Source organism: Medicago sativa, chromosome 7 (assembly GCF_051527215.1).
Source record: "Medicago sativa cultivar Bolivia chromosome 7, Bolivia_mono, whole genome shotgun sequence".
Classification (NCBI taxonomy): domain Eukaryota; kingdom Viridiplantae; phylum Streptophyta; class Magnoliopsida; order Fabales; family Fabaceae; genus Medicago; species Medicago sativa.
In genome coordinates this window covers 102,091,992-102,110,550 of record NC_140755.1, presented here as the reverse complement: position 1 = coordinate 102,110,550, position 18,559 = coordinate 102,091,992, and the positions used below count along the sequence as shown (strand labels likewise).

The 18,559-nt window shown below is 35.1% G+C and overlaps 1 protein-coding gene and 1 pseudogene across 2 annotated transcripts; both read left to right on the top strand.

Annotated features, from left to right (window-relative positions):
• The first annotated feature begins 335 nt into the window (after positions 1–335).
• Positions 336–2,011, top strand: LOC146911433 (uncharacterized). Its single transcript, XM_085729518.1, has 3 exons — positions 336–339; positions 420–904; positions 983–2,011. The coding sequence occupies exons 1-3, from the start codon at positions 336–338 to the stop codon at positions 2,009–2,011; spliced, it is 1,518 nt and encodes a 505-aa protein (XP_085585644.1).
• Positions 2,012–16,238: 14,227 nt separating this feature from the next.
• LOC146911432 (E3 ubiquitin-protein ligase ATL6 pseudogene) lies at positions 16,239–17,637 on the top strand (annotated as a pseudogene). The gene has a single exon (XR_015018148.1). The product of XR_015018148.1 is annotated as an E3 ubiquitin-protein ligase ATL6 pseudogene (transcript).
• The last annotated feature ends 922 nt before the right edge of the window (positions 17,638–18,559 follow it).

The following is an 18,559-nucleotide window of genomic DNA, read 5'->3' as shown; positions in this document are numbered from 1 at the left end:
ATCAAACAACATATGACCCTTTACATCCAAAGAGGACAGTATATTATGCTGCTCAAACTCTGAGAGATAAAGTTCGAGAGAAAATTTCAGAAACAATTTTTCCCCCTGGAACACCCAATAAATATCTTTATGTTTTAGAAAAGAAAATGAGACTAGCAAGACTTCCATCTTGTAATCTTGCTTTGGCCTTCAGGCCACCATACCCAAAATGGTTACTTTATAATTTCAAATTCCCACAAAATAATTTAGTAACCTATGCTAAATGCAATTTATACCAATATAATGGTGAACTTGGCTATGAATTATCCCAAGTTCGAATCGAAACTCCCAGTATCATGGGTATGATTTTTCCTTTACTAAAATATGTTAATACTATTGTTAGAAGAAATAGTACTTATCTGTATAATCACATATTTCAGCTTTGCCTTTAACTCCAGGAGAAGCAAAGCTCGATGATGCCAGCACCCAGAACATTTCGAAAAGCAAGTCTGACAAGAAGAAAAAGAAAGCTTCCCAAACTAAAGAAGTTGAATCGAAAAAATCTGAGGCTGCATCGAAGGAACCTCCTAAATCAAAGGAACCCAAAGTAAAAACAACTTCATCAAAAGAACCTTCTAGATCAAAGAGCAAGAAAGAACAAGCAACTGTCGATCTCTCTGATGATGATAGTGAGGTGGAGATAACTAAAGAACAGATCGAAGCTTCCAAAGTAACACTTCCCAAAGTCCATACTGAAGGAAGAAGGAAAAGAAAACAAGAACAAATATCACTTGTCCAAGAAAAGGAAGTCGAAGTGGAAGCTTCTGAAAGTTCTCCCCCCATCTCACCATCTAAACCATTCAAACGTCGTCGAAAGACTTCTCATTCTAGTGCTCATTCACATGTTGGTGATAATGGTTCGAAGGTATTTTATCGAAACCATATTTTATACGAAATATCTCTAAATGTCTTGTTTTTTAAGCATTTATCTTATTCTTTTTAGGGTATCGAACAAGAACAAACTAATCCATCACAACATGGGCAAGTTCTTCCTTCTTCGAAGACCACTTCACCAATTGCTGAAGACAAAGAGGATGAGCATGATGATGCTAGCAGTCCAGAAGGTCTTAAAGTGGATCCTCCTCAACAACAACAGGCAGAAACACCCACTGATGACTTGGTAAATGATGAATCACTCAACAATGACCAATCTCATTCTGCACCCACCCTTGGAGCTAATGTATCGAACTTTGCTACTGAAGATACAAACATAACTACTCGACAAGATGCTCCTGGTGATGCAGAGATGATTGTTCAACAAGATATCCCTATGATCGATCTGGAAGAAATCGATCGATTGGCCAAAGATGATCCTTTCAATGCCTTTGCCTTGATAGCTAAGAGTAATACTCTTTTCTCAACTAGCACTGGCCAAACTTCTGATTCATCCAAGGGAAATCCCTCTGAGACTTCAAAGAACAACTTGCTAGCAGAATTTCAAAAGAAGATCATCGAAGCCAACTTGCTAGAGTTGATTGAAAAGGATGCTGGAGCTCTTGCTGAAATCAAGAGTTTATTTGAAAAACTTGGTGCTCTCCCAACTGGTTGGAAATTTCGAAACCTGTTTAATTATCTTGAACCAATGTTGGAGAGTGCTAATCAAAATTTCCAGAAGAGGAAAACTGGTCAAGCTCAAATGGCAGAGAAGAAAGCGCATCATGATCAAATTGTGATCGAACTGTCATCCTTCCAAGAGAAATTTAAAACTCTTCAGCAAGAAAGAAACAATGCGAAGCAGCAAGTGGTTGACATCGATGCCAAGATTAAAGAACTGGAAGCTCAGAAAGCTGAAATTTTGGCTAAGGATGAAGCCAGAAATCGAGAAGCCAATGAAGCTGTTAACAAATTCAAGCTCTCCAAGGAACTAGAGTCTACCATTGCTCAACTTGCAAATGACAACCATGCTCTCGATACCCAACTGGCTGAATACAAAAGCCAAATTGAGAAACTCATCTCATCATTTGAGATTTAGTTCTATTTCTATTTTATTCTCTAAGACTTTTATTTTATTCAGCCTTATCGAATATCTTGGTCTGTAATATCTTTATAACAATCTGTGGACCATTTTCTATTCCGAACGACAATTTCTTTTCAAACATCGAAATTCCTTTCTTATTTTCTTGTATCGAATTTAAATTTTATTTAAATCCAAATAAGATTGGAACAATTTCCAAGACATTTTAATGATGAGGAAACAAAAAAAGTAGCTTTTTTGTTTAACCCAACAAGTTAAACTTGCCTAGAAAGTTGAAAAGAAATAAAACAAATAAATGACCTTTTAACACAAATTAATCTTTTTAAAATAAAAACCTTTAAAACTTCCCTCAGATTACAAAGTTAAGTAACCATTGGCCATCGGAATAACTGTTCCCACGTGTCATCATCTTCAAAGCAAGAAGAACCGTTTGATTGAGCCACTTCTTTCAACTTCCCTCCATTATAAATATGATCTTCCCTTTTATAAAAATCACTCTTTTTCTTTGTTTCGTCTTCGTCTGAAAAATCCTTCTTACTCAAAGCTTTTCTTTCTTAAATCATCATGACCACCATTGATAATCTGAGTGATGATCTTTTAGTCAAGATTGCTGCAAAGATTGCTGCTCAAAGCAGGAAAGATCTTTTCGCCTTTCGCCATACCAATAGCAGGCATTGGCGCGTCAGTGAGGATTCTGAAGTTTCTAGGGCTTTTGGAAATGATGTCCTCTACTTCCTCTACGACCCCAATGAATGGTACAACAATGCTATGGTGGCTCATTCTAAGTTTGCTTTTAAACTTAGACTCTGGAATCATGGCAACGCCATGTTCTGTATTCTTCGAAGCACTCAACACATGTTGGATGCTAATCCAAACATTGAAGAAATGAAACGCCTCCTTACTACTGCTATCAATGCCACTGGCTCTCTGAGTGCAAGGTATTACCTTCTTCTCATCAATGCGCTCTCCATGCCTATGCCAGAAAACATCCTCGAAGACTTCAAAGATCTTGCATGGACACATCGATTGGCAGAATTTCGAAGCGACATTTTGGGAGGAACTTCGACTTATCGATTTCGCTGTCCTTGGTGGAATAGGCCCATGCCTATTTGGCTTACTAGGCGTCGTTTTTGCAACAACTACCACAACTGTGCAGGAGATGGGAGAATTGGAGGCTGGTATTCACTTCTACCTGGGCCAGATCATGACTACTACCTGGTCAATGCTTGCTTCAAGTGTCGTCTCGATACAGAAATTCGTTGGTTTCTCGATCGCTTTGGGATTGTAACTGAATGGTGAAAACCATTTCTAAATGCTTTTTTGTCTTTAAGTACTTTGTGTTTTCTTTTGTAATGGTTTTTCCATTTTAAGCATTTCGATGTAACCTGCCCATCAGTTGGCATTTTTTTTAAAATTAATGCCAAGTTTTTATTTCGAATCAAATTACTCTTGTGTAATTTTAATTTCTTGTAACATCGGTTTATATTTTTTCAAATATTTACCGTTTATGCGTAGAATTCTCTGATCTTCTTGTAGTTCCTCGATCTCATACGCATTATTCGAGAAAACTCTTAGAATTTTCCATGGTCCTTCCCAACTAGGAGACCATTTTCCTAAACATCGATCCTTTTTATCCATAGGCAAAATAACTTTCCAAACTAAGTCTCCTTGCAGGAATAATTTCGATTTAACTCTTTTGTTATAGGCTTTTGCTATTCTTTCTTTTTGCTTTGTAAGCACTTCTAAAGCCATCAATCTTTCTTCATCAATATCTACTAATTCATCCAACATCATATCCAAATATTGATTTGTTGGAATTTTGATTTGTCTTTGAATTCGAGTAGATTGAAGTAAGATTTCTGTTGGCAATACAGCATCATGGCCATATGTTAATCGAAAAGGGGTAGTATTTATGGATTCTTTAGGAGAAGTTCGAACTGCCCATAAAGCTTCATAAAGAAACTCATGCCATTCTTTGGGTTTTTTCTTTTGGCTAGCTTTTCTTTTGATTATAGTAATCAAATTCTTATTTGCTGCTTCTACCTGACCATTTGCCTGAGCATAATATGGTGTTGAAGTCAACAATTTATATCCCATTTCTTCAGCAAATTTTACCATCTTTCGACCAGTGAATACAGATCCTTGATCTGTAGTAATAGTTTCTGGTATGCCAAATCTATAAACAATAAATTTTTGAATGAAGTTTATAACTTCATCTTGAGTCACATCTTTTAGTGGAACAGCTTCTATCCATTTAGTGAAATAATCTATTCCAACCAAAATATATTTGTAGCCTTTGGATGACTTAGGTTTGATTTCCCCAACTACATCTAAAGCCCATCCTCTGAATGGCCAAGGTTTTACTATTGAATGTAATTCACTAGCTGGTACTTTTTGAATTCCAGCATGTTCTTGACATTCTTTACAACCTTTAGCAAAGTTTATGCAATCTTTTAACATGGTTGGCCAATAAACACCTTGTCGAAACAAAAGCCATTTTATTTTATGGCCTGCTTGATGTGTACCACAAGCACCACTATGAGTATTCGATACAGCCAAATATGCTTCTGCTTCACTAAGGCATTTAAGTAAAACTCCTTCTGGAGTCTTTTTAAATAATTCATTGCCTATTATCACATAACTCAAGGCTCTATATTTGACTTTTCTACAAGTTGTGCCATCTGGATTTTCCAAAAAATTGACTATGGGTTTTCGCCAATCATCATCATCCAAATTGTTAATGACCAAAATTTCAGAAAATTTTGCACTCTGAAGGTATCCTTGAGATGCTTCCATGCCCCCAAGTTTTGGTCTTAACAATTTGTTAGGCACAATGTCTATCGAATTATGCTTTGTTTTAATTTCAATAACCTCTTGCTCTTGTTCCTTCGAAAGTTTGTACCCAGAAGCCAATTGAGCTAAATCATTAGCTTCTTGATTTTCTGCTCTAGGAACATGTTGAACTTCAATTTGAACAAAATGTTTAAGTAATGCATTAACTGTAGTGTAATACATTATCAAAGTTTCTTTGAGGCATTTATATTCTTTTGTTATTTGCTTTATTACTAATTCAGAATCACCTCTAATAATTAAACATTTTGCCCCCAGTTCGAGCAAAATCTCTAAACCATTTATTAAGGCTTCATATTCTGCCTCATTATTCGAACAATATTGGCTAATTCGAAATTTATATTTGGTTACTTCATTTGTTGGTGAAACAATAACTATACCTATTCCAGAACCATTTTTATGACTAGACCCATCGAAATACAATGTCCATGGAAATGTTTCGATGCCCCCAGTCACAGGTTCTTCAATGGAATGATCAGCAATAAAATCAGCCACTATTTGGCCTTTCACAGTTTTCAAAGATTGATAAGTTAAAGAATATTCTGTGAGTGCCAAAGCCCATTTACCAACTCTACTATGCAGAATAGGTTTAGATAACATGTGCTTAATAATATCGAAATGGGAATAAACATAAACATCAAAAGGCTTTATATAATGTTTAAGTTTCATACATGAGAAATATAAACAAAGACATAGTTTCTCACTAGGATGATATCTTGTTTCAACATCACTTAAAACCCTACTAAGATAATAAATGGCTCTTTCTATACCATTTTCATCCTCTTGTGCTAACATACTCCCTATAGTTCTTTCAGATGATGCTATATATAACTTCATCTTTTTGTTTTTCAACAAAGGTGAAAGAATAGGAGGATTAGATAAATATGACTTTATGTCTTCAAATGCCTTTTGGTGTTCAGGCTCCCATCTAAAAATTTCCTCTTTCTTTAATCGAAGTAATGACGAGAATGCTTGCGCTCTGCCACTGAGATTAGAGATAAATCTTCTGAGGAAATTTATTTTGCCTAATAAAGACTGCAACTCTTTTTTGGTAGAGGGTGCTTTAGCCTCCATTATAGCTTTAGTCTTATTTTGATTGATTTCGATGCCCTTTTTATGGACAACAAAACCTAAAAAATCACCTGCACAAACACCAAACGCACATTTTAATGGATTCATTTTTAATCCATATTGTCTCATCCTTTCGAATGATGAACGTAAATGTTCTAAGTGTTTGTTTTCAGAAGATGATTTCACAACAATATCATCAATGTAAATTTGCATAAAATCTTCAATAAAATCATGAAACATTGAATTCATTGCTCTTTGATATATAGCACCAGCATTTTTAAGACCAAATGGCATTACTATCCACTCATAACATCCTAATGCCCCTGGGCATCGAAATGCTGTTTTAGAAACATCTTCTTCAGCAATAAATATTTGATTATAACCTGAATAACCATCAAGCATACTCAAATATTCGAAACCTGCTGCAGAATCTACCAACATTTCTGCTACTGGCATAGGATATTCATCTTTGGGAGTAGCGAGATTTAAATCTCTAAAATCAATACAAACTCTTATACTACCATTTTTCTTTTTAACAGGAACTACATTAGCTAACCAATCAACATACCTTGCAGGTCTGATGAAGCCACATTTGAGGAGTCTTTCGATCTCTTCTTTTATTTTTGGTAGAATCTCTGGTGCAAACCTTCTTGGAATTTGCTTCACTGGTTTCTTGTCTGTCCTGATTGGCAATTGCAACTCTACTACCTTTCTACTCAAACCAGGCATTTCATGATAATCCCAAGCAAAGCAATCCTTGTAATTTTTCAAAAGCGCCACAATTCGATCTTTGAAGCTCTTAGGAATCTTTGAACTTATGTATGTTGGTATTTTTACAGAACCATCTCCTATATCCACTTCTTCAAGAGGATCTTGGGCTTTCATTTTTATTGTAGATCCTATTGGATCTTCTTCAAAACCCAAAGGTTCATCATCATAAATACAATCTAATTTTTTATCATCAATGAGGTCATCAGAATTATTTTCCACTGAAGCATCGAAGACCTCTTCTTCTTTGGCTGTTTCAGCCAAATCGAAGTTTTTCTCGGCTACATAAGCCGTAATCTTTTCCCATATGCTGGGCTCAACCATTGATCAATTATTGATATCCCACCTAGTTGGTGAGATTCCATTTGCTGAACATCCTTGGTCATCAGTAACCCTCTTGTACGAAGTACTTCTTGTCTTCAGCAAATCTTTTTCCTTTACAGGTATCTTCTCATGGCAATCTTCATTGTTCACCACTACGAAGTCATCGTCGAATGCAGTTCTCCAACGAAAACCCCATTCTGGTGCAAGTTTTACAAAGAATTTCTCTTCTTTAGTCATAGAACTTGATGCATCATTTTCCATGAATGGTGCAATAAATTGAAGCTGTTTGTCAAAGTTCTTTTTGTTGATATCTTGATTATCAACTTCAGCTTTGAAATAATAACTCTGATCAGCCTCAATATTCTCTACCAAACCATCTTTCCTCCAAATCACAATCCTTTGATGCATTGTAGAAGGAACTGCACCTACAGCATGGATCCATTCCCTTCCTAATAATGCATTGAAATTGGCTTTAGAAGGAACTACCAAAAACACAGTTGCTCTGGTTATGCTTCCTACTACCAATTCTAGTTCGATAGCACCAAGAGATTGTCCAGTAGATCCCTCATAATTAGTGAGCACTACATTATGTGGTTTCAAATCACATTCAGAAATACCAAGTTTCCTTAGAAAAGATTGTGGTAGGAGATTAACAGTAGCACCACCATCTACCAACACTTTGTTAATTCCAACACCATTTAATTTAGCTTGAATAAACAAAGGCTTTAAATGAAGCTTCATGCTATCATCAGGTTTCTCGAACACTGCATGTTGATCTTCGATGCAGCCATTATTCATAACATAATAACATAGAGGCCTATGACGAGCCATTTCCTCAGTGAAATCACATTCATCATCATGATTGGCCTTCGAAGATACATCATGTGCATATTCAATTGGTAGTACAGAAACCACACATATAATGTCAAGACTTGGTTCAGAATCTGAAAAAGTAGAAGTTAGAATATCATCATCCCCTTTAGGGATGTTTAAAGCAGAAGATAATGGAGGGAAAATTCTTTCAGTAGCTGGTTTTTTAACCATTTCGAAAACTATTGGTTGTTTTCTCTTACTTTTGTCACCATTAGTGACATCTTTCAAAACTCCTTCCTTTTTCTGGCGTTGAAAACGGCGCCATTGAGTTCTAGTCATAGGATTCTTACCTTTATAGTTATTTTTGTAAGCATACTTGTTAGGATTAGAACTCTCTGGTTGGTCTGGAACTTTGACAGCTCTTTTTACCCATTTTGTTGGTGGTGCTGGAGGCGCAGAATGACCAGTTTTCATGCCTCCAGAGAAAACCCAAGTATCAATAGGAGACTTCGATGAAGGAACGAACGTCTTCTTATGGTTCTTCACTTGATACTTCTCTGAAGTTTTCATCTTGTAAGGAACACCTCTTTTGTTAAAGCCAAACTTAGAACGGTTCTCGAACCACCCTCCTTTACGTTTTGTTTGAGGTTGATATCCTTCAACTGATTTCGCAGCTTCTTTATCGAACACTGCACTGCATCGAGGACAAAGCATAGCATGGGTGTTAGATATTTTACATCGGTTTAAAAAATCAACCAAATCTTCTTCAGCCTTTGGATATGCTTTCTCCATTTCCTTGGCCAATTGATCTTCAGTAACCACTGGCTCTTCAATTTGATGGTCCTTAGTAACCATTTCTACATCAATATTATCTGAAATTTCCACCATATTGATAGAAATACCAGCAAACATGGATTCTACCACATTGGCAGACACATCAGCAAACATGGACTCTGCCTTTTTCATAGGATCTCCATCCACTTGTTGTTTTGGTTTTTCTCCGAATTTTAGCCTCCCTTCATCAAGAGCTTTTTGTACAGAATCCCTGAAACGAGTACATCGAGATAGGTTATGACCTAAAAAACCATGGAATTTACAAAATCCTCTTTTCTTCCTTTGTTCCAAAGGAGGTAACTTCATATTAGGTGGCACTAATATTATGCCATCATTAACTAAAAGATCAAAAATTTCTTCACTTTTAGTAATATCAAAAGTATAAGTTTTAGAAGGATATTTGTCACTCTTGGGATCTTCAGGATTTTTTCCATTGGATGGCCTCAACATTTTACAAGCATATGGAGGTCCATCTTTTAATTCTGCCAGGTTTATATCATTGTCTTCAACGATATCTAAACCCCAATCGAATTCAGGTTCACTATCTCCTGTTTCTATATAGGCAATTTTTTCCTTTTTAGGAAATTTGTTATGAGTTCTAGCTTTTTCAGCTTTAAGTCTTTCAACTTGTCGAACTCTGTCTGCCAATTGGGCCATGTCTCTTAGGTACTGGGTATCTAATTTCTTTCGAACAGAATAATCGAGGCCACCAGCAGCCATTTCGACTAATTCATATTCTGGAACAGAAGTAAAACATCTAGCCTTAAGGAGACGAAACCTATTGAGATAATCATCGATTGACTCATGACTTTTACGTCGAACACTGGCCAATTCTTTCAAACTAATCTTAGATTGACCCATGTAAAATTGTTCATGAAAGGCTTTTTCTAATTGGTTCCAACTATAAATTGAATGAGGAGGTAAAGTTGTAAACCAAGTAAAAGCATTTTTTGTTAAAGAACTTGGGAAATATTTCATTCTCAAATTTTCATTTCTGCAATATTTCCTGCTTCCATGAGAAACCTAGCAATGTGTTCGACAGTAGATTCATTAGTTTCTCCAGCAAATTTGGTAAACTTCGGAATTTTCCAATTTCTAGGCAACTCAGCGTCTAAAACATACTCAGACAAAGGAGATGCAAAATTTGGTCTACGTAAACCCATATTAAAACCATTTTGGGCTAACAAGGCCTCGACAATACCCGCTATATTATTCTGACCATCGAAATTGTTCCGACGGGCTTGTAAAACCACTTGATCGGCATCCTGGTTTCTATTAACCAAAATGGGTTGCCTTTCAGGTTCCGCCTGAACTTGTGGTTGTACTACTTGTGGTTGGACAATATTTTCATGATTTCGAACCACTGGTTCATCAGCAATTATTTCAATTGCCCTCACATTTCGATTTTGAGGCAATTGGGTATTTTGGATTGGTGGAGCGCCGAAGAAATTGGCAATTCTTTCCATTTGATCAGACAACCGTTGATAACTAGTGTTGGTGTCTCGAATTAAAGGATTTATGACAGTACCAATTTGTTGGGTCATCATATTAACCATATCATGATTAGTTTCTTCCATAGTTTGCCTAATGGCAGCCATATAAGCGTTGGTTAAATTTTGTTGGGGACTTCTATATGTTGTAGATACCCCAGGACCAAAAAGTTGTGGTAATGAAACATTTAAATTCTCTGAAAACATATTACCACTAGTTTGTAAGCCTTGCATCAATGATGATGGCATACCATATGGCATTGATCTATGATCCCAAACTCCTTGAATAGAAGTATTATTTGGATAATCATGGGAAGTTTGGGTAACCATCGAAGGCATGGCTTGAGAAATTACTGTGGCCATCGAAGGCATGGCCTGAGACGATATTTGAGTGACTGTATTACTAGTTGGAACAGCCTGTGATGTTCTAACATTCCCTGGGGATGAAACATCATCTTCAACCGTCACTTGATCCACATCTTCATTTGAAGATGTTGGATTTGTTTTCTTTTGGTTGTTAGCGCGTGTCATATTAAGAAGCAATTTCTTGTTTCTTAATTGCATACACAACAAAACAAACCAGAATTAAAAGAAATTCTAACAAAAACTATAAACAAAAAACACAAACGGTCCCACTGGGCGTGCCAATTTGTTTACGTCGATTTTCGTAAACAACCGCTGGTTTACACATGGTAACTTGCAAGATCAACCAGTAAATCTTAGGACATATTGTGTTTGTTCTTGTTGTTAGAAGTTCTGTGTGTTTGGTATCGAAAATATAAGAAATATGATAAAAACAATCGAATTCAATCCACTTGAACTCAATCGAACTTAATAAAGTAAAGTGCAAGAACACTTAAAGAACAAAGGGTAAATTGCATTGATTAAACAAAAGTTGGTACACAGATTCATACATTGCAACTTGTGACTCGTTTCTCGCTTCCATACGGATACTTTGAGTGTAAGTTTGTATGACGGAATTGCGACCTGTTTTTCCTATGAAAAACTACTACTTATACTAAGTCTAGAAATAACTACACTTTTTTGAAATTCAAACTACAACTGCCACAAGTCGACAGTTTTACTTATTTGAAAACAAACTTAAAATAAAACTGACTTAAAGAATAACTGTTGATAACCACCTTCGAAAACTGCTTTATCGAAGTCTTCTACCATCTTCGAACCCATATTTGCTTTCAACACAACACTCTGTTCGAATCTTCTTTAAATCTAGGTCAACTATACTTTGACCACATTTATTACAGCTAGTAAAATACATTGGCTAACAGTAATATAAGACTTACTTCTGATAATGCTCGTTTATGGTGGTAAGTTACTCTTCGAACTCATTCGTTCATTCGAACACAACCTCTTTTCTCAGTAATTTGAATCAGGGGAGTGTGTTTTGTGCTGATTTGATATGAACCTTTATGATACGTGACCGATAGGACCGTCTTGAAAACAGGTAAGGAACTTGACCCTAACCGCGACCTGCCGGTAGAACCAAAGTTATCAAATAAAAGTGAGACCCTAACCGCGACCTGCCGGCAGAACCAACACTATAAAGTTCTTGACCCAAGAACAAAGGAAAAGCTCTTACAATAGAGAAAACTCAAATATATTAAAATTCAAATTGTGATTTGAGAATTACATGAGCTTCTTATTTATAGCCTAGGCTTGGAATACTAAAGATAAATTCCCATTACCATGCATTTACCAAATACATTGATAAGTGCATGTTTATTACTTAGAAAATGGGCACTAACATGATTAAAATTCCCAGTAGCCATTATAATAACTTAGAGCACTACTTTGAAGCATTTGGAGAGGCTAGGAGAATACAAAAGACCATCTAAAAATTCACCCAAAATAAAAAAACGAAAATTGCTTATTAAAATGGAGAAAATTGGGCTTCAAGTTGGGCTCAAAGCATCTTGATCCAATTGTAAGAATGTGACCCAAGTTGGTGCAGCCTCTGATGCATGTTGAATTTCTTTTTCATTGATCTTTATGATTAAGCCTTGTAATGCTTGATTCATCCTCTTTGACTTGGACTTATTCATAGGACCTCCTATTCCATTCAAAGGATCTCCGGATGGGTTGGTCGCATCTCTATCACTTTAGAAAGACGTTAGCATCTCGTTAAAGGTTTGTGTTGACTCCTTCAAATTTGGTGTTGGAGTTTCGATGAAAGCTCTGCACCTATCTCGGTTTGCCTCAATTCCTCACTCCGTCAAGTAGAAACATAGGAACTTATATGCTCAGACGTCGAACACAAATTTCTCTGGGTTATTAAGTCTCACATTGTACTTTCGATCTTGTTCAAACATTTTCTTAAGATGGAAGGCATGTCTACCTCTTGTTTGAAATTGTCGATTATATTTTCGTTGAGGGAAGGGTACGAACATTGGGTATCAAAGCTGAAACAATTGAACATTTAGGTACATTTATGGTCAGAGTTGTTACCGATCCACAAGGATCCAAAGTTACCTAACTGTTAGGAGCGTCGGGCAAGTAAAGTTTAGTTAAAGGTGAAACCTTGATGTGTTTTGGGCTTAAACAACTGAGTTATGCATATGAAACTATTATTAAATTATTAATTAATATGCAACAGTAGTTATTTTTGCACATACTCAAATACATGTGTGTTTTTGTGTGTGAGAAAGAGTCGTAAGTGATTATTTTATTTTAGTGGGCTAAATATTGAATTTGGATACAATTCCACCATTAATTGCATTTTTTTTTTTGTTTGACAAGGACTGCTTACAAGTTGCAACTTACAATTCATTAGATTGCTCTATAGGCTATTTCGTAAGGCCAAGAATTCAATTTGCATTATGGGAGTACTTAACAAGAGTGGAGTATTTTGTAAAAAAAAAATATTCCCACTTTTTCAATTTTTTATTTTTCTCAATGTGAAATTGTCAACATAAATTGTGTTACGGAGTTTTTTTCGTTGGTTATTGCGTTACGGAGTTGAATCATAGTTCGGGAATTATAATAATCAATCAATACCCAAGAAGTCATGTACTTGGATAAAAGAAGGTGGCATTTCACATGGGAAAGGGGAATCCTTTCCCACCATAGGAAAGTTTTTTTTGACCTTTAGATTAAAGAGGAGCATAAATTTTATGATGGTTTGTCCACAGTACATCATTCATCAACATTTTCTATCCTCCATTCCCCCACTCAAGCACTCACCCCCAACCACCACCACCACAATACAGTAACCACAAACATTCTACCATTATATTAATTTTCGTAATAATGGTACAGAAGAATAAATTTATAGCAAAGGATAATACTAGTACTCCTAATCAATTTCATTTTATCAAAAAAAAAAAAAATCCTATTAATCAGTGTGTTTCTACCCAAGTTTAGCTAGCTTTTTGGATTTTTCTGTAGGGGGCTGCTGCTGTTAATCAATTTCACCCCTAATTGTGGCTTATTTTCTTGTTTGCCGTAAACCTGTATTTCACCTATACTTGCACACAAGGTGTGCTTGTTTTATTCTTTAATAGAATTTTTGTTGTTGTTCCTTAAAAGAGCGTGTTTTTTTTTTACTTAGTTACATGAAGTTTGTTCTTTGATTTTAATTTTCTGGGTATTTTAAGAACAAATTGATGAAGATGGATATAGATTGTAGCTTTTTAGTGGAGGTGAATTGCATATTTGCATTTTCACGAGGTTGAAGAAGATGAGGAGAAAATATATAGTGTAGGTTGTCCATCATAAAATTTATGCTCCTCTTTAATCGAAAGGTCAAGAAAAACTTTACCATGGTGGGAAAGGATTCCCCTTTCCCATGTGAAATGTCACCATAAAAGAAAATAGAAATCATATATATTTCTAGAAGGGATTCTAAATTCTCAACACGTTTATATGAATGATTTATACGACAATCCAGTATTTGACTATTGAGTGTGGAGAGGAGAGTCATAGCAGTGTAATAAGCATTAATTTCCAACCACTTTATTGGCAAGAACAGTTTAAAAAAAATTAGCCATCAGAAAAGCACTTAATTTATTTTAAAGATACATGTGCATCTTGTGCTCCCTAGCTGACTTTGGTACATCCTCTCGTGTCTAAATAACAGCGATGTTATCTTGAAAACGACTAGGATTATACTGTAAATTTTTTGGGTGATCATACTAGGATAGAATTATCGAACGATACAATTTCAAATTACAGTAACACATGTCATTTTTCTTCAAAAAAAAGAAGTAACACATGTCATTCAACCTGTTTGTTTAGGTGAATTTGTGTACCATTTTCCACCTTTTTCCTTTTCTTCTATACTTTACTATACAATTATTATTGTAATTGTAACACGCCCTTGATGACGAAATTGTTGAACTTTTCAGCGTGTATTTGAGTTCTCCGTCTAAAGTGTATTATTAAAAAAATAAAAGGCACTGTATGTATCGTAGATAGGTGAGATATGAAAATTTTCGTCAAAATTTGAATTAGGGATTTTACAAAGAAAGTCAATTGTTCGTTTGTAAATAAAAAATTGATCATTTTGTAAATTAATAATTGTTCAAAAACAGAACTATGGGATTTAATATTTAAAATAAAAAAGTTAACAGGTGTGTACCATTTCATTGATTGCATAAGTTAAAAGAACATTAGTTAATCCTAATCCCTTTGGAAGCAAGAAATAATGACAAGTCAAGTATACTTAAATAAATCCGATTTCATTATTTAAAATTTAAAGAAATGTATTGAATATTAGTGCCCTATATAGAATTCAATTAATTGATAAGAACATATAAACCAAAACATTTCTCATTAGTCAAAAAAGAAAAAGAGAAAGTCTATATGACTACATACAAGATTTGGACACAAATTTTTGTTGTTGTAACTGGAGTATCTCCCCGCACAATTACGGAGAGTAATCGAGTTTTGTGAGATTCAAATAAGTGACAATATTTGAACATTGTTATATGCTTAAAGTCGAATTCGAACTCAAAACCTTGTTAAGCTACAAGAGAACCGTGTCATTCACCTCTTGTGTGGACACATATATATATAAAAAAAGTATTATATATAATTTTAGTTGAAGTTTATTTAAAGATATCAATATCAATCAATTTTTTTGGTCTAGTAGCTCACTGATTAGAAATTTGATTTTTAAAGATAATTAAGTGTGTTGTTTGGGTTCGAACCCCGACTACGCATTCATAATCTTTTGTGTCTAATAAATTAATTATTTGAAGTTGTGAGCAATTAAAATCCCCATTTATTACTGATTAAAATTAAATTGATTTTGACATAAAATAATTTAAAGATTTTATGAAAAATTAAAATCTATTTTGCATTTGTTTACCATAATAAAAATTATTTTTTAAAATAATTTAGTTTGTTTGGGTATAAATATATAAAAGAGATATTTTTCCTAAAAAAAAGTATATAAAAGAGATTTTTTGTTACAAAATTAGTTCAATCTTTTGACTCAAATTTTCTCTCACCTCTAAAAAAAAATCTTTTTATGAAACTACTCTTTTTGTTTGAAGTTGTTTTAATATTTTTTATTTTAGATTCTAATTTTTTTTTTAAAAGCTATAACAAACAAACTTAAAAACATTGTCAAAAAACAAACAAACTTAAAAATGATTATATTAAAAAAAAAGATTTTTCCTTCCAAAAAAGCTATAACAAACCGGCTTAAACAAACTCTATTCCGTCTTCGTGAGCTTATCTCAGTTGGTAATATGCAAGGTTTGAAGTTGAAACCCGGCCACCACATAAAAACAAACTCTATTCCCTTTTCCAAGGAAGCTTCGCAGCCTAAGAATATATCGGGGGCACACCATCTTTGACCATTTTCTGAATCATTATTAAGACCAAAATCAATGCGGTTCAGTCCTTAATCTTTCAAGCCATTCACATAGGGTAAAGATCCTCTCCATTTGTAATTTGTTCCATTTGTTGCAATTTGGAGAGAGATAGACACAAAAAAAATTAATGATGGTGGGATCCACTTAGTGATAGGGTCCACCACTTATTTCTTTTGTGTCTATCTCTCTCCAAATTGTAACAAATGGAACAAATTACAAATGGAGAGGATCTTAACCCATTCACATACACACAGAAACACACTCTTTCACAACATCATTTAAAAAACCCTCTCTTTATTCATTTCTCTTCTCCCACTCACACTCTTTGTTTTTCATCTCATCTCAAACTTCAACATGAAAAAAGATCCAACCAATAATTCCCACTTATTCATCCTCCTCGGAATCCTTCTTCTCTCAATCACAAAAACCCAAGCCCAAGCTAATAACAATAACAATGACCCCACGAATCCAAATTTCAACCAAGAATTTAACCCTTCCTTCGCTATAATCATAGTCATTTTAGTTGCTGCTCTTTTTCTCATGGGCTTTTTCTCCATCTACATCCGTCGCTGCTCCGATTCACCTAGTTCCTCCAACCTCGTTCTCCCCATCACCAACGGCCGTAGAGCGGTAGCGCGTGGACTCGATCCATCAGTAATCGAAACTTTCCCGATTCTTGAATACTCCGAAGTCAAGATCCATAAGATCGGAAAAGAAGTTCTGGAGTGTGCCGTTTGTTTAATGGAATTCGAAGACACTGAAACACTGCGTTTGATTCCAAAGTGTGATCATGTTTTTCACCCAGAGTGTATTGACGAGTGGTTATCTTCTCACACAACGTGTCCCGTTTGTCGCGCGAATCTCGTTCCTCAACCCGCTGACTCAGTTCACGGTGTTCCTGAGTCAAACACTGAGTCACAGCAACAAGACCTTGAAGCTCAAAATCAAAACGACGCCGTTCAATTACCGACGGAACAGCAAAACGCGGAATCTGACTCAGTATTACTTGCTCCAGAAGTGATTTCGTTGAATAAAACACTGAACCGGAACCGTACGCGTGGATCTCAATCGAACCGGCCGCGTCGTTTTCCACGGTCTCACTCGACCGGACATTCTTTAATTCAACCGGGTGAAAACACGGACCGGTTCACTTTGAAACTGCCCAATAAGGTTAGGAAACAGATAATGAACCGGCAATTGCAACGGGCGAGTAGTTTGATTACGTTACCAAGAGAAAGTAGCTCAAGACATGGTTATCGAACCGGAGGTGAAGGAAGTAATAGAGGAAAAAGTTTGAGGCGGTTGGACCTGAGTTTTAAATCAGACCGGTGGATATTTAATAGAGCACCGTCGTTTTTAGCAAGGGCATTGTCGTTTAGGTCGCCAAAGCCAAAAGTCAATAATAGCGATGATGAAGGAACTTCTTCTGCAGCTGCTCCTATCATGCCATCATCTTCTGTTGACTCTGCACGCCCTCAGATTTGACCTTTTCTTGGGGTTATAATTTAACGATTTCACTCTGTTTGTTTTATTTTTTTCAATTTATGATCACGATTTTTTTTTGGCTTCTGAATTTGTACAGATTATATAATAAGATAGCAAGGTACACATTTTTTGTTGGCCAATTTGGAAAGAACATTGTGTCATGAAGGATGGATTAATTAATGATCTATAAACTTAACTGTTTAGCATGAGTTTAGATTTCAGAAATGATAATGGCATGCCAAGAAATTTAAAGGTAGAGACACACTTGATCAATCTTTAAGTTATTAGTCAAATTAGTCAAACCTGTGAGCTGGTACTTGGACACAGAGCATGTTTGATTTATCATTTTGAGGACCGAATGTACGTTTTAGATTTATTCCATATATAAAGGAAAAAAAAAAAGGGTTAATTATGTTTCTAGTCCCTATAAAATAGCGACCTTGTAAGTTTAGTCCCTATTTAATTTTAATAGCATTTTTAGTCCCTAATTTTGTTTTTCTGCACTGAGTATTAGTCCCTACTCAATTCAAATTTGTTTAATTTATGCTTAAACTCTTAAATTTTTGAACAATTTTTTGCAGACATGTTTAGAACATTACTAAAAGTTCGTCCGCAAAAAATTATCGCAAAATTTGATTTCTACATCCAGATTTTATTACTTTTTATCTTTAACTTTTGTCGTTTTAAAAAATTCATATTTAATTCATTTCATGTCAGAAAATTCTAAATTTTAGTAAACGAACCTTTCATAGTGTTCTAATCTTGTCTTAAAAAAATCGTTCAAAAATTTAAGAGTTTAAGGATAATTAATCAAACTTTGTTTTAGCAGGGACTAAAATTATAAGTAAAATTTTTTTATAGGGACTAAAAATGCTATTAAAATTAAGTAGAGACTAAACTTACAAGGTCGCTATTTTATAGGGACTAGAAACATAATTAACCCAAAAAAAAAGTGTAAATGTTAGAGAGAGTAGTTAGAAAAAGAGTGTCTATATCAGTTTTTCTTCTTAACAAAAAGGACAAATAAGCCTAACGATATTGATCTCCCCAACTTCCCTCCCGACGCACCA